At 34.7% G+C, this 17,114-nt stretch overlaps 1 protein-coding gene across 1 annotated transcript in view; it reads right to left on the bottom strand.

The window, feature by feature from the left end:
- The window catches only part of MTTP (microsomal triglyceride transfer protein), a 54,854-nt gene extending 38,220 nt beyond the window's left edge, over window positions 1-16,634 (bottom strand). The window contains exons 1-3 of the mRNA XM_035030128.1: window positions 16,598-16,634; window positions 5,723-5,880; window positions 237-424 (exon numbers count right to left, since the gene is read on the bottom strand). Of these exons, the coding sequence (XP_034886019.1) occupies window positions 237-424; window positions 5,723-5,783 (249 nt within the window). The 5' untranslated portion in view covers window positions 5,784-5,880; window positions 16,598-16,634. The remainder of the gene's footprint in view (window positions 1-236; window positions 425-5,722; window positions 5,881-16,597) is intronic.
- Between the last annotated feature and the right edge of the window lie 480 nt (window positions 16,635-17,114).

The following is a 17,114-nucleotide window of genomic DNA, read 5'->3' as shown; positions in this document are numbered from 1 at the left end:
TGGATATCATGCTATAGTTACTTACCAGCATATGCCTTCTTTCACTTGTTTCAACAACTCGGAAAGACCAGATCACTTTTGATTAGCAAAAATTTCAAAACTGTAGATCTACATATTTTAGTGATAGAAAACAAACTAAATGGATATATAACCAAGAGCACAAAAGCGTTGAATGATACACTTCACAAAGATTTTGCTGACATCCAATCTTTGCATTTCTGGTAGAAGATACCTACTGTGATTTGGATCAGTTGGTCATCATCGCCATCAGGGTTCCTCCAGAGTAAGATGACGTCCACATTTGATGAAATTCGGTAGCCTACACTGTCTTGTTGTTTTCCTTTGCCCCGATCAAGAAAAACTTCAGTGGAATATGTGAGTTTGTACAGCCGGTCATTGTTTAATGAAAGACCAGTTGTGTGACCTGCATAAAGATTGTGACACAAATCAAGTCTCAGTTGTAAGGTACCTGTCAGGCCAGGGACTGTGCTTTCTTCATCTCAAAGCATTCCTCATCTAGCACAGTGGTGCCTAGTGGGAGCTTAGTAATCTTTGCTAAATGAAAGATGGTTCTATTCTCCATCTGCTGAAATTATAGACTTGAACAGCAATAAGAACTAACAAACAAATAAGCTTCCATTTCAGAAAACTTTTGTTTGTATCCCTAATCAATAATCAGAGTATCTAAATATTGCCCTGGTTGAACCACAGAACATATTTTAAGGAAATGTCATCATATTGCTTTTAATTATATGAATATGATTTCTCTTCTCCCCTCAGCTTTATTGAGGTATAATGAATATGATTTCAAGTAAGGGTTAGCCAGGAATTGTTTTACAAAATTAATACAAACCATTTGTAATTAAGATATCATTTCAGTACAACAGATCAATGCCAAGGTAATTTTAGGGGTTAGAGGGCAATTCCTTAAATTGGATATTTAAAGACTATCCCCTGTAATTTACTCTATTAATTATAGTAAATATATTACAGTTTATTTAACAATAGTAAACTTTTAGCACAAAGGTACATTTCAAGGCTACACATACGTAAATTTAAATTAGCTGTTCCTGAATAAAATAATGTTTTACTATATAAAATCTTAGTACAGGCTTTAATATGGCAGGGCCAGTTTAATGTCAAATAGTATAGTGAGCCAAAATAATTAATATATGGAGCAGTTCACACACTCTCTAATTCAGCTTAACTTAACCCAAAGAAATGTGAAGGAGTAGGATCAAATCTTTCAAACCTAATGGGGTAGGTACCATTATTAGTCTCCTTTTAAAGATAAGGAAAGGGAAGGGCATAGAGATTATACATTTTACCCAAGGTTACCCAGATAGTTAGCGATAGAGCCAGGACTTGAACCCAAGCTGTCTGGCTCTAGAGACCATGCTCTTCCTTTACTATACACACCTAAACCTTTAGGTTGAACTCTTTTCCATTCCTAGGGAGAGAGCTAGGGATTCACTCATACATTCAGCAAGGATATACTCAGCACCTACTGGGTGGTAGGCACTTTTCTAGGCTCTGGGGTTATAGTAGTTAATAAGCAGACAAAATATCTGCCTTTGTGGAGTTTACACTTGAATGAGGAGGAGATGGGCAATAAAAAATATATAAGTACATTACAAAGTGTTAGAAATGCTAATGAAGAAAAATGAAACAAGAAAGGGAATGGGAGTACTGAGGGAAAACCTTCCTGAGAAGGTAATATTCTGGGCAAAAGCTATTTAGGCTATCCACATGGATATCTGTGGGAGGAGCATTCCTCTCCCCTCTATCCCCACACTTTTACCTTCCCCTCCAACCACCCCCCCTCCCCCGACACACACACACACACACACACACATAGAGGTAATAGCAAGTTTAAAGGCCCTGGGGAGAGCTCAGTGTAGGTGTAATGGAGGAAGAGCAGGGAGGCCGAAGAGGCAGGAATTAAGTGAAAGACACTACAAAAGATGAGGTCAGATAGGTACCTATGGGTGACAGGGAGATTTGTAGGGACATGACTTAGAATTTGAGTGAGATGGGAAGCCCCTGGAAAGTTTTGGATGGTGAAGTTATATGTTCTGACAAACCTTCAAAGAAAGGAGATAAGGAGACAAGAAATAGGAATCTAGAAAAGCCAGGAGAAGGAAGTGTGGGAGGCGGGTATCTAAGAGTATACATACAAAAACAGACTGTGTCCAAGCACCAAATCAGGCAGAACCTCAGGTATAAGATACAGAAGACAGAAAAAGTCAGAAAAAACCTTGAAGGAGATAAAGTCTGTGACTATCTCTTGCTTCCCCTACCTCCACCTCTTCTACATTTTAACTGGGGACATGGCTACAAATTCAAACATTGGTTTTCTGGCCAGGAGAGACATTTTGGCCAGAGAGGCCTTCTTTTTATGATGCCTATCAAATTCCACAGAGGGCATAAAGGAAATACATGTCTTATCTAATCCTCACAGCAATTCTGAAAGGTAAGCATTATATGACAAGCTGAGAAAAGCTGACTCTGCTTTCAACCCAACATAGCAGATAGAATGCAGAATTTGATGTTTAAATTACTGAGATCCAAGTTTTGTGGACTACACAAAGATGTCTTCTGGTTAAAATAACTACAAAAAGTTTGTAGGAAGGTAGTCTCTCTTAAATTCCAAAGATTTCCAAAGTATCATGTTGATCATTTTTTCCTTACTTTTACTTTACCAGTCAAAAGAATGTGAAAACAGATAATATATTATAGATCAGTTCTTGACTGTGATTTGGAAGTGATAAAACATCGGAAAAAATAGGCCTCATTCTAGATCTTTTTCCTACCTTTTTTTTTTTTTTTTAGACATATAGAGAGAGGGAGTGGGGAAAGGCAGAGGAAGAGAGAGAGAGAGCATCTTAAGCAGGCTCCACACCCAGTGCAGAGCCCAACATGGAGCTTGATCTCACGACCCTGAGATCGTAACCTAAGCCAAAACCAAGAGTCAACAGATGCTTAACCAACTGAACCACCCACGTGCCCCTTTCCTACCTCTTTTAACAGGAGATAAAACCTAAAAGGATTCAAATAAGTGGACTGCTGTAATATTGTCCCTGTTATCCTTTCCTCTTTGATAAGTATTTCTCTGTTTATGTTATTCAGAGATCTGGCAACACTGTGCAATGGGAGCATATTCTATTTATACTGTTGACTTATTTCTTTCTTAGGATATTGCTCTATAGAGTATGCAAAACGGCATTTTTTTGAAACTGAGGTTAGAAAAAACCTCTTCAATGTGCCCCTTCAAATGCATTTAAAAATTTTAAGTGATTTAAAAGCAACAAAACTCTCATTTTTGAACCTGTTAAGAAATATCTTAAAATATGCATTTATCAAAATTAGGTAAATTCAAGATGAGATTTAAAGACACATGCAATAGTGATAAGGATAGGTAATGGGATTTAGGATTCCAACAAAAAACTATAAGGCAGAAAGTAAAAGAGTAGGATGAAGGATAAGGGAAAAAGATTGGAAGATGATTAATGTGAATGGACTGAAATGTACAGGTCAGGCTAGGGACTGAGAGAAAGACTGGAAGCGAAGGGACAGTTCCGGTTTAGAGGTAAGAAGATTAAATAGAACACTCATGCCTCGGTTAGGAAAAGTACAAGTACTATAAAGAAAACCTGAGAAAAGCACTGAGAATAGATCCACCATGATAAAATACAATTGAAAAAAAGTAGGGAAAATTAGAGTCTTTAGGACATTCACACTCAGTCTATCTCTTCTAAGTAGACCCTAGTCCATACTAATCCTACCCTTACTTCTCTTCAGTCCAATCTGCACTTGGAATCCACCCAGATCTGGGGATTTGCTGAACAGTTGCATTTATAATTAGGTTTGAGATGGGTTTTGAGGTGATACATGAGATCCCAAAATTTATAATGGCCTGATTTTAAAATAGACTTTTACAAGTAGTTTGTTTCTTAAATGTCAATCATTACAGAGGGCAAGGAATCTATAATGAAATCATGGTACCACAATACAAAAAGTTATCACATCCAGGTAGAGAGAGCTGTCAAGTCCTCTACTTTTTATTTATGACTTTGGCATAAGTAGCTTGTAGCATGAAGCTAATGATGCTTAAGCTTTGGGGCCCTCACACCCCTAAGCTCTTTCCAAGGTCTTGGAAGGGTATCCTAGCAATGTGTACACATGCCATATCTTTTTTTACAGTAACATTTGCAAAAGTAAGATATTTTTGCAATCTTTTCTCAAAAATGGCCCCTAAATTGCATAAGCTTCAGGTTCTAAAACTCTGGAGTTGCCACTGAGCTTATACACAACAAACTGTAGCTATCTGTCATGTTCTAAACTGTATTTCCTGTATGTCATTGTTGTGTGTGTGTGTGTGTGTGTGTGTGTTTTAGAATCTTCAGAAGTGCATGTATTGGAAAACATCAAGTTATCCAATTTTCTCCTTTATAGAGTGGGAAAAAATAGAAGTGTACAATAACTACTATACTTCAATAATTTTTCTCAAAATTATATAAGGGTATTAGATTTGATATTATGATGTATAAATCCCTCATATTTTAAACACTCGACAATTTATTTGGCAGATAATACCAAGTAAGGACTCTATTTTTAAATAATAAACATTTCAGAAACTGGTGAAAAATACTATCTTTAGTTCAAGAACCTAAAGTGTGATTTGCTTATGTGAAATAATTTAAATTTAGCCTTGCATTTATTGCTTCAATAACAAAGATTGTCTCTCAAGAGAAATCTTGAGACAAATTTTATGATCAAAAGCTAGTTATCCCAAAAGTGTTTCAGAAGTTTATAAGTGAATTGTTTTATATCACTTAGAGTACATAGTTATTAAAACTGGACCCTATCATGCTAAGTTATGTGTTAGATCAATTGGTTTTTACAGTGTGTCCTCTTAAGAGACTCTAAAAGTGATTATTTTACATCAGGTGCAATATTTAGAAATCCAAAGAGTTTGTTTATATTCTAGTTGATTTAAAACAAGAGTCCATATTAATACATTTCATTTAGCTTTTAGAAACCATCCCTTATAAAACATGTTTGTTCTGAAAGGTATCAATTCATACGTGTTTTTTAAAATCCACGTGTCTTAAAGTAGAAACTATAACTAGCAACACTATTAATCCAAAGATAATAAGTCTTATTTCTTAAATCTATACCATGTAGTTTTATTTTCTTTAATTCACCAATTATGATAATTCTCACTTTTGAATGGTAATGCAATTAAATGCATGCTTTACCATTTCATTCATAATTCTTTGGCAAATCAAATGCCTTTTCATTGGGTCTAATTCTTCTTGATGTCACATTGCTAAGCAACTAGAAGGAAATTTAAAGACTGTTTTTTTTAAAATCCTCTTTTACAATTTAAATGAAGGAGCTGCATTCAGTGAGTGACCAACCACAGCAGGTAACAATAGCAGGCATTTCTTTTCTCCCTTTTAAAAATAGACCACGAATGAGAAATTGAAGCAAGGAGCACATTAGTCTAAGGGGCTGAAACTAAAAGGAACCTCTGTTTTCTTAATGTATGTAGGAATTTGAATTGGTTTCCATTCCAACCCAGGCATGCCTTCACGAATACTCCAAAGTTATGTAGTTTTGAAGATGGTTTAGTTAGGAACTCTTTCACTATTCACACACACACACAATTTTTCTGCTCAATAATTAACATTGAAGTTTAACAAAAACACAAACTTACCTTTAACAGAAGCTGAATATGAGGAAATGAAGCAGAGAAAAAGCACGGCGAGGAGAATCATATTGCCTAGCCACCGTCTAATGCATCCAGTTCCCAGCCAGGAGTCACTGAGAAGTGGACTCTTCTGATGGCAGTGAGGCAGTGACCCTCCTCAGAACCTGCAACAAGCATGTTTATCTTTGGGGAAAGGTCAGATTCCAAACTCCAAAATGAGGACCAAAGTTCACCAAAGAACTCACTATTAATGATTAAACTTAGGTGGGCTGTAGTTTTTGGTCTCTCACTCTATTTAGTTATTATTATTTTTTTTACTTAAGAAGGAAAATCAAGAAAATTTTCACTTTTGAGAGCTAAACCGGTCTGCCTTCTTATAAATTCAGAAGTGTTGAAGGACATTTGAGAAAAACTGGTGATGATACTTTTCTGCTCAATACACAGTCATCATCATTCTATATTAAGTGCTTATCTGTACATTTTGCCACTTTATGTGGGAGGGTGGTGAGGATTTTCAAACTAAGCTAAACTTATTTGAATTTTATTATGTCTTTTATGGTCATCTTGGAATTTTTTTATACTATGTGTATGCTATTATTTAAAAATCACTCTGAATTTTAGGATTTATTTTTAAATTTTTAAGTTGTATCACCACCAACCACTTCAAAATAATGTTATAGTAGCTAGAGCTTTCCATTTTGAAAACTAGATGGTTCTCTTTATGTGTGAAATTAATGGGGTTGTAGCATATCAGCACTGTCTATCATTAATGTCCTAGCAGGCCAATTGAGGAGATTATAGTAGGCCTCTAGCTATTTCTATGACAGGAAACACTTGTCTGAGTCCTTGGACTGTCTAGATGGTGTCCCCTATGCTTTCTGAATCCCATATCTAGGAAGAGAATCAGAGGGGGAGTTCTAGCCCTTAGCACTTTTGCTACAGAAGATTAATTAGGAAATTTCTCTAGAATTAAAGTGAATATCCTAGTATGGCTAAGACTATGCTAACTGAACCAACTCTTGTCCTTGAAAACTCCTGCTAGAGAAACCTGCTATGAGCAAAACCTACTAAAATGAGCTGGTTGGCGTGGGTCGGGGGTGCCTATGGGGATGTTTTGTCAGGGAATAAAGTACTGGTGAAGGGCTATTTGAATGAACTTGAAAATACTTACAGCCACGTTTAAGTATAAAATGGGTTCTTAAATCCTCCCTCCTCTTTCTCAAAACGCTTTTCTAGAATCCTAACCCTAAACTTATATCCTTTAGATAACCCAGATAAAAAACAGCCAACTTAATAGGGTCATAAAATGAAATATAAAATTTTTAAACCTCCCAAGTTAAGCATATTACCTCTTGAAATACATTTTTGTATAAAGAACTGAAGGATGAAAATTGTTTGTCTTTATCATCTATTGAGATTAAAACTTTATTTGCTATCCTAAGTTTCATATACAAATCATGGCTAAAGTACTATACAAAAATAAAATGTTTGGCTGTGACTACCACCTTAAAAGTATAAATAATAAGTTTTCCTGGGGTAAACAGAAAAGGCCATTCTTAAAAAAAATGTTTGTTGAAGAAATATAAGTTTTTATGAATAACAGGAAATATAAATACAAGGTAATATGACAGTGCTTTGCTGCTTTACATTTGAATGGATTTCTATGTGCTCCACAATATCTGCGTTACATACATAGTTATATAAAGCCATTATAGACACATAAACTTTACATTCTTATATATTTAAATTAAAGACTGGTTTGATTCATATATGATTCTATGAAAACTGTCTTTTGTATTTCCATTTGAGGCTCACAGTTACATAGAACTTGTGGTTAGACTATGCTATGCATGCATGATACGTGTCTCTTTGGGTAAAGTACCATTTGTTGTCAAGTGTTTGCCAGAGTCCAACCAATAAAAGATGTATCAGTATTGCCTAATAAAATACATGCTGTTTCATTCGAGCATTTGCTTTGGACTAGAAAGCTTCTGTGAATCATAGTATTAAACAGTCATTTCAGCATAGGATGTTCAAAGAAGCCTGTTTCTGTTAGTAATAAATAACATCATCCTTTTATATTTTGCTTATAACTTTTACTTTGCACAAAGACATTTGAAAGACTTAAGACTGTTTCACAAGAAACAAAATAAGAATGCCAAACTCTTCCATATTCAGTGAATTTTGTGTGCCAAAGAAGAGGCATTCTCCTCTCTTGCTCAGTTGTTCAAGTAGAGCAAATGTAGTATAATATATGTGGAAGATATCTCCCCAAACTCATCACCTATTTTACATGGCATGTGAAGCAGGACAGAGCCCTGCACAGTATAAAAATAACAAGAGCTGCCATCTATGAAACAATTACTATGTATAATACACTATGCTAAGCACTTTAGATTTTTTGTACTATATCCTGACAATCAATTTACATATTAGAAAAATGAGGCTTGGATTAATTTAGTGAAAATAACTTAAGAAATATAGAAAAATAAACCTTAAAACCTAATCATTATTCTCCTTTACTCAAAAAATATTACAGATAGGAAGTGGAAAAATTGATTTCTTAATGATGACAGAGAAATATTAATTGGGACTGTCACTAACTTTAGTAAGTCCATCACAATTTTGTACAGTGGCTAACAGAGCACTTGACTGCTGTGTTTACATGTTCCAGGCTGAACATACAGGGGGAAAAATTGATCTGTGCTAACCAGGTCAAAATAAAATAATAGATTTTAAAACAATTCTATAGCAAAGAAATTCTATTGGTAGTACATGACACTGTGGCATATCTGCTATACAACTATTTTGCGGTGACAAATAAGAGACTATGACATAAAGATGAATGACTAATTCCAAAGTGCAGTTGTGTTTCTGTTGAGTATCAGAGGTTATTAGGGGTTAACTCATTTTCATAGATTGGAAGATAATGAACTTCACCCACTAGAGGTTGGAAGGAAATGTATTACCCTACCAGATATAGTAAGTCAAGCTATAAGATAGCTATAGAGAAAAAAAAGTCTTTATAACATTAGAACACCTTACTCTGTTCTTAGGGGAAAAAAACATGACATTAATAGGAAAAAAAAATTTAGAAGGACACTTCAAGTTACCCCTAAGTGGTCATAATAAAATCTAATAGCATTTTCAATTCAGTGAGGGAGTTAGAATTTTCAAGAGGTCTTGCAAAAAATAATTCTGTTAGGTTGAGAATATTCTTATGATGTGAGGATCTCTTTATACCAAGGCAAAATTATAGGAGAATACATAAACTATTTTAAAAGGTATACCTTAAGAATTCTCTTTGAAAAAATAAAAACCTAAGTGCCTAACACTAAATGTCTTTCCTTAACAAGAATAAACTTGAGACTTAGGTTTGAAACATTTGAAACCTAAGGCTCTCCAAAAAGGATAGTAATTCTCCCAAAATGAAGTTATTAAACAAACTTCACCCTCACCCCCACCTCCACACATACACATATTTGACAACAACAACAACAAATCCTTAGGATTCAATAATAACCTGACAGTTCCCTAAGAGTAGTCTAACTTTACATTATCTTTGGCTACAAAAAAAAAAAAACTGAATTTCTAGCATTTAAGGAGAGAAATGATGACTCTCTTTCAGTAGACTACTGTAAAGAAAACAAAATTTAAATTTGGATCAGATTGATTTTAATTACTAAGGCAGTCCAGAGATTTCCCATATAGCCTGCACCCAGTTATTCCTATTATTATCTTACATTATTTGTAAGATTTATTTTGGGTTTTTTAAATTAACAAACCAATATTGATACATTATTATTAACTAAGATACTTGCATACCTTATTTTACTGCACTTCACCTTATTGTGCTTTGAAGATCAAATTGGTGCCATTTTTCCAACAGCATTTGCTCACTCTATGACTCTGTGTCACATTTTGGTAATTCTTGCACTATTTCAAACTTCTCCCTTATTAATATATTTTTTATAGTGATCTGTGATTAGTGATCTTTGATGTTATTATTGTAACTGTTTTTAGGGCACCACAAATCACATCTATATAAGATGGAGAGTTTAATAAATAAATGCGTGCGTTCTGAGTGCTCCACTGACCAGCTATTCCCCCATCTCTCTCCATCTCCTTGGGTCTCCTTATTCCCTGAGACACAATATTGAAATTAGGCCAATTGATAACCCTACAATGGCCTCTAAGTGTTCAAGTGAAAGGAAGAATCACATGTCCCTCACTTTAAATAAAAACTAGAAATGATTAAGTTTAGTAAGGAAAGCGTGTTGAAAGCCAAGATAGGCCAAAAGCTAGGCCTCTGGTGCCAAACAATTAGCCAACTTGTGAATGCAAAGTTCTTGAAGGAAATTAATAGTGCTAGTCCACTGAATACAAGAGTGGTAAGAAGGTGAATCAGACTTCTTGCAAGTATGAAGAAAGGTTGAGAGGTCTGGAGAGATCAAACCAGCCACAACATTCCCTCAAGCTAAAGCTTAATCTAGGGCAAGGTCCTAACTCTCCTCAATTCTCTGAAGGGTGAGAGAGGTGAGGCAGCTATAAAGTTGAAGCTAGCATAAAAGTTTGAAGAAATGTTTGAAGCTAGTAGAGGTTGGTTCATGAAGTTTAAAGAAAAGAGTCATCTCCATAACAAATAAGTGCAAGGTGAAGCAGCAAGTGCTGATGTAGAAGCTGCAGCAAGTTATCCCGAAGATCTAGCTAAGTAATTCATGAAGGTGGCTACACTAAATAATAGATTTTCAATGTGGAAGAAACAGAAGAAGATGCCATATAGGAATTTTATAGCTAAAGAGAAGTCAATGCCTGGCTTCAAATCTTCAAAGGACAGGCCGACTGTCTTGTTAGGTTCTGATACAGCTTGTGACTTTAGGTTGAAGCCAATGCTCATTTGCCATTCAGAAAATCTTAGGGCCCCTAAGAATCATGCTAAATCTACTCTGCCTGTGCTCTATCAGTGAAACAACAAAGCCTGGATGATGGCACATCTGTTTATCTGTTTATAACATGGTCTACTAAATATTTTAAGTCCACTGTTGAGACCTACTGCTCGGAAAAGACTTCCTTTCAAAATATTATTGCTCATTGACAATGCACCTGGTCACCCAAGAGCTCTAATGGGGACATACAATGAGATTCATGTTTTTTTCATGCCCATTAACACAATATCCATTCTGCAGCTTATGGATCAAGGACTAATTTCAACTTCCAAGTCTTATTATTTATGAAATACATTTCATCAGGCTATAGTTGCCATAGATAAGTGATTCCTCTGGTGAATCTGAGCAAAGGCAATGAAAAACCTTCTGGAAAGGATTCACCAATCTAGATGCCAAGAAGAACATTTGTGATTCATGGGAAGAGATCAAAATATCAACATCAACAGGAGTCTGGAAGAAGTCAATCCCAACCCTTAGGGAGTACTCTGAAGGGCTTAAGACTTCGGTGGAGGAAGTAACTACAGATATGGTGGAAATAGCAAGAGAACTAGCATTAGAAGCAAAGCCTGAAGATGTGACAGGATTGTTGCAATCTCATGGAAAAAAAAAAAAAACTTAACAGGTGAAAAGTTGCATCTTACGGATGAGCAAAGAAAGTGGTTTCTTGAGATGGAATTTACTCCTGGTGAAGATGCTGTGAAGATCATTGAGACGACAACAAAAGATTTAGAATATTACATTAACTTTTGATGAAGCAACAGCAGCAGGGTTTGAGATGATTGACTCCAATTTTGAAAGAAGCGCTACTGTGGGTAAAATGCTATCAAACAGCATTGTTATGTGTGAGGGGTGAAGTAATAACTCGTGGTTTGGATTTGCCTTTCCCTGATGATTAGTGTTGTTGAGCATCTTCTCATGTGACTGTTGGTGATCTGAATGTTTTCTTGGGGAAAAATGTCTACACAGGTCCTTTGCTCATTTTTTAATCTGGTTGTTCGGGTGTTTGATATTAATTTGTGTATGTTCTTTTATATTTTGGATATTTACCCCTTATTGGATGTATGATTTGCAAATATTTTCTCCCATTCAGTGGGTTGCCTTTTTATTTTGTTGATGGTTTCCTTTACTGTGCAAAATCTTTTTAGTTCAATATAATCCCATTTGGTTTGTTTGTTTGTTTTTAGCTTCTGTTGCCCTTGGACTAGGACACTGGTCCCAAAAAAGTAGTTAAGATTGATGTCCAAAAGCTTATTGCCTATGTTTTCTTTCAGGAGTTTTATGGTTTCAGGACTTATATCCAAACCTTTAATCTATTTTGAATTTATTTTGTATATAGTGTAAGATAGTGGTCCAGTTTTCCCAACACCATTTATGGAAGAGACTGTTTTTTCACCATTGAATATTTTTGCCTCCTTTGTTATAAATTAATTTACTATATATGCATGGGTTATATATAACCCATCTGGACTATTTATTCAGTTCCATTGATCTATATGTCTGTTTTCATGCCACTACCATACTGTTTTGAATACTGTAGTTTGTAGTATAGTATCAGATAGTGTGATACCTCTGGCTTTGTTCTCCTTCTCAAGATTGCTTTGGCTATTCAGGATCTTTTGGGGTTCCATACAAATATAAGGATTACTTGTTCTAGTTCTGTGCAAAATGCCCTTGGTATTTCAGTGGGGATTGCAATGAATCTGTAAATTGCTTTTGCTGGTATGGGCATTTTAATGATATTAATTCTTCCAATCCAGGAGCATGGTATATATACTTATCTGCATCATCTTCAATTTCTTTCATCAATGTCTTACAGTGTTTCAAATACAGGTCTTTCACCTCATTGGTTAAATTTATTCCTAGATATCTTATTTTTGATGCAATAATAAATGGGATTGTCTTAATTTCTCAGATAGTTATTAGTTACAAAATGCAACAGGTTTCTGTATATTATCCTGCAACTTTACTGAAGTCATTTAATAGTTCTAATGTTTTTTTTTGGTAAATAAAGCCTTTAGGGTTTTCTATATATAGTATCATATCTGCAAGTTGTGACAGTTTTCTTCTTCCTTACCAATCCAGATGCCTTTTATTTCTTTTTCTTGTCTGATTACTGTGGTTAGGACTTCCAGTACTATGTTGAATAAAAGTGGTGACAGTGGACATCCTTATCTTGTTCCTGATCTTAGAGGGAAAGTTTTCAGTTTTTCACATTAAGTATGATGTTAGCTGTTACTTTGTCATATGTGGCCTTTTTTATATTGAGGCATTTCCTTCTATACCCACTTTGTTTAGAATTTTTTTTATCATAAACTGATGTTGCATTTTGTCAATCTCTGCATCTATTGAGATGATCATATAATTCACCTTTTGTTTTGTTAATGTGGTGTATCACATTCATTTATTTGTAGATGTTGAATTATCCTTGCATCCCTAGAATAAATCCCACTTGATCATGACTTATGATTCTTTTAATGTATTGTTGAATTCAGTTTACTAATAATTTGTTGAGAATTTTTGCATCTGTGTTCATCAGGAATATTGATGGTGTCTTTGGTTTTGGTATCAAGATAATGCTGGCCTCGTAAAATGAGTTTGGAAGTGTTCCTCCCTCTTCAATTTTTTATGGAGTAACTTGAGAAGGATAGGTGCTAACTCCTCTTTAAATGTTTGGTGGAATTCACCTGTGAAGTTTTCTGGTCCTAGACTTTTATTTTTTGGAGACTTTAAATTACTGCTTCAATTTCATTACTTATAATTGGTCTATTCAGATTTTCTATTTCTTCATGATTCAGTCTTACAAGGTTGTGTGTTTCTATGAATTTATCAATCTCTTCTAGGTTTTCCAATTTGTTGGTATATATTATTCTAGTAGTCTCTAAGAAAGCTATTTCCTTTTCTTATCTTATTGCACTAAGACTCCCAGTAAGATGGTCGAATATATATGTGTACTTTTTATATTTTGTATTCTTTTCTGAGTTCTGTCACTCCTCTTCAAATCTTCTTTTCTCCACTTTATTTCTGAGGTTTTTAGTTCTTTGTTGTTGTTTTATGTTGTTCTATCTTCTATCATTAAAAAATTTTTTCTCTTGGTTTGAAATACTGGGTTATAGTTTTCATATGCTTTTTTCTCTATTTTATATTTTACTATAACAACTTAAAAAGGATTCAACTATAATCCTTCTTGTGGTATATTTTTAAGCTAAATAAGTTATTCTTTACCTTTAAGAGGGAGGGGTGGGTATAATAACTTTCTAGCCTCATGATTCTAAAGCTTCCTTTTCTCATGTTTTCATACAATGACACCTATGTATCATTGTCATTTCTGAGCTCTCTCTCCTCTCTCCCACTTTTATTTGGACCCGCATTTTTCTTTGCTTCTATTGTCCCTGTCCTGTTCAATTTGGATTCTACTCCCAGAAGTTTCTCCTTAGTGTTGGGCTTTGTCCAGGAAGGGAGCTCAGGTTTATTAAGTTTTATGAGTTCATAAGCTCCATATCTCTCCAGCACTTTCAGACCTTCCTGCTCCTCCCTTTGTACTCACCCTGATATTACAGTCAGTCAGTTTTGCTCCTGATCTCATATTCATCTCTCTTGCTTTTCAGTGAATACCTATTGGCAGTTTGGGGGTCCTTCCATTCTCATGGCCTTCAGATGCTCTGTTGTCTTCCCACTGTTTCCTCCTACCCAGATACTGGTACTAAGTTGACAGTTTGTTCCCACCTGCTCATATTATGAGCTTTATGAGGATTCTTTTTCACTTAGTTATGTTATACCCATAGTCTATATTTGTTATTATTATTGTTTTGCTATTCAAGATGTTCTACCTGTTTTTATGAGGAGATTCAGACTACAATGCCTCCATAATTATCTTCATAGAGCTTCAATATTCATGTATTAATTGGGGAGGGGGGTAAGTTATATTTTTTCAAGTTTTAAGCTTTTCCTATATTTTTTAAATCAATCAAAATACAAGTTGAAATGATTATAATATGTTGATTCTGCCTTTTAGATAACTTTCAACTAATTTAAAAACTAATTTGTTTTGCTTTCTTGGCCTGAAATTAATGTACTCACAATCACTAGTCTATTCCCACACCTTACCACTCCCAGCTTGCTGAAGGACACTCTTAGACTTAATGAAATAACAGAACTAGGCTTAAAATAATGCAATTTGTGATGACTGCCCAATGTTCTCAGGCCAAACATTTGGAGGAGCTCATAACTGTATTTATTACCATTTTGTTGTTGTTGTTACAAAATTCTGGTTCTATCTGAGCCCCTTTCCCACCCCACAAATAGTCCAACTTAACCAACTGGCTGCCAATTATCTGATTGTGGTCCACATGTTTTGTTTAGCTTGCTCACTATTTAAAAAAATGAACAAAATAGTTGCCAACGCTTAAAAACCAGATTTCACATAAAAATCCAGTTTCCTGGCTGCTCTTTAAAAATTGAGATCTCGTGTAATGAAGCCCATATTCCTTCTTGGAACCTGTGCCCTGACTAAACAGAGAATAGTCTCTCAGGTTTGTGATACTTTTCTCCCAGATAGTTTCTCTCATTTGTTACCTTCTAGTCCTCATAGACATTATAGGTTTGCAACCCATAAACTAGTATCTCTTTGATTTCAGTCTTATTTTGGCTTAAACCACTAAATATGTACTGATGATTTCTAAATCTGTTTCTACTTAGTTATCCTACATACTCCCCAGAACCCACATATTCAATATCAAACTATTTTTTTCAAAACCTAATTTTCTCCCACTATTCCCTAAATGACCCAGTTAACATAATTGCATTCCTATAGTTGTCCAAATTAAAAAACCCTTAAGGTTATTCTTTCCTCCTTTTTCTTCATCCTACCCACAGCTTTTCAATCATGTGCCAAATTATGACATGTCTTTGCTTTTATAGCTCCCAATATTTTGAATACCTTTCTCTCTTGATATCTGGAAAAACACTCACTTTCCAAGATGGAGCAAAATTATTCAATTTCTAAAACTATATCCCCTGTCTCCAAGAGCATTTAGTTGCTCCTTTTCATGCATAGGCATCTCAAGCACATTGTATGTTGTATAGGTCTTAGGACTATGGATTCCTTACAAGGCCAGATTATGATTTAGTTATCTCTGTGTGAACAGTACTAAGACAAAAACATGAACTCAATAAATGTGTCACAAAAACAAATACATGAATTTTATAAATCAATGAAGATTATTTCATATCATGAATTTACTTCCTGTACTTTCTATATTATGCTTCAATTTCTGATTAAATCCCCCCCTCCCCATTTTTGCTGGCACTTTTTCGGTGCTTGCTTTGTATTCATAGTAGAATCACTTAAATTTTTGCACCACATGACTGTAAAGTTAAAATGGCTATGTCAAAAGAAAACTTATTGACTCCACCATGACAATATGAGGGTTTTTAAGGTAACTTTAAAAATTCTGCTTTAAATATATAAGGATGCCAAATATTAACACTGAAAAAATATATTATTACTCATAAACAGAATCCTGAGAGGCATTGAACAGCTGTTGAAAAATTTGGCCCGTCACTATGCCAGCCTGAGTTTAATGACCTACATGTGAAGGACTACATATCCAATTACTAATCCTCACTCAGCTACTCTTTGCCCTCATATAGAGGCAGCTGAAAAAAAGATGCCCTACTAACATCAGAAATGGATCCACACTGTTGTCAATGTTCAGTTAAGAGATCTTTTAGATTTAAGATGAGGAAGAAACAAGGAGTGATCCACAACAGTGTTATAGCTGACATAGTTTTTCAAGTAAAATTTGAGGGTTTAAAGCAAGAATTACTTCAGTTTTGTGACTAGAGAACTCAAATTCTGAATTTAATTTTCTATTCATTAAAGCGTTTAAACATGTTCAAATATCAAGAATAATTTACTTCACAATTCTTTCCATACCAATATGGCAGTCTTCTATTCATCCATTGAAATCTCATTCTTATCTTCAAATTCTGCAATAATCACCTATTAGAAGTAGGATAAAACAAAAGCTAAAAATGACAGTCTACTAGATTATGTTTCAGTTCTCCCTCAGTTGACTTGGTCTATATATAGCAAAAAGATCATATAAGGTCACGTATTATAAACAATGAAATGTCACATGATGTTTTGCAAAACAGCATAAGAAAAATAGTTCAAGGAATGGAGAGTAAGACTTATGACTATAATGAAGAAAACATTTTTAAACATTCTAGATTTAAATGCATCTTATTGGGAATTTGATTCACTCTTTAAATTTGATTTTCCATTTGAGTTGTGTGAAATCATGTGATACTGACAACCTTCTTCCGTATACATTATAGTTTAGGCGTAGCTATACGCTTTCCTATCAACTCCAGTAGAGAATTAAAGAGCTCTCCATCACTCTTTCGTATTTAAAATTTTTAAAAGTAGGTATGCCTTACACCCCTCCTCC

This window comes from Mirounga leonina, unplaced genomic scaffold (genome assembly GCF_011800145.1).
Source record: "Mirounga leonina isolate KUSES-001 unplaced genomic scaffold, KU_Mleo_1.0 Mir_357, whole genome shotgun sequence".
In the NCBI taxonomy this organism is placed as follows: Eukaryota; Metazoa; Chordata; class Mammalia; order Carnivora; family Phocidae; genus Mirounga; species Mirounga leonina.
The sequence above is the reverse complement of the archived record's forward strand: the minus strand, read 5'-3'. Positions and strand labels throughout refer to the sequence as shown.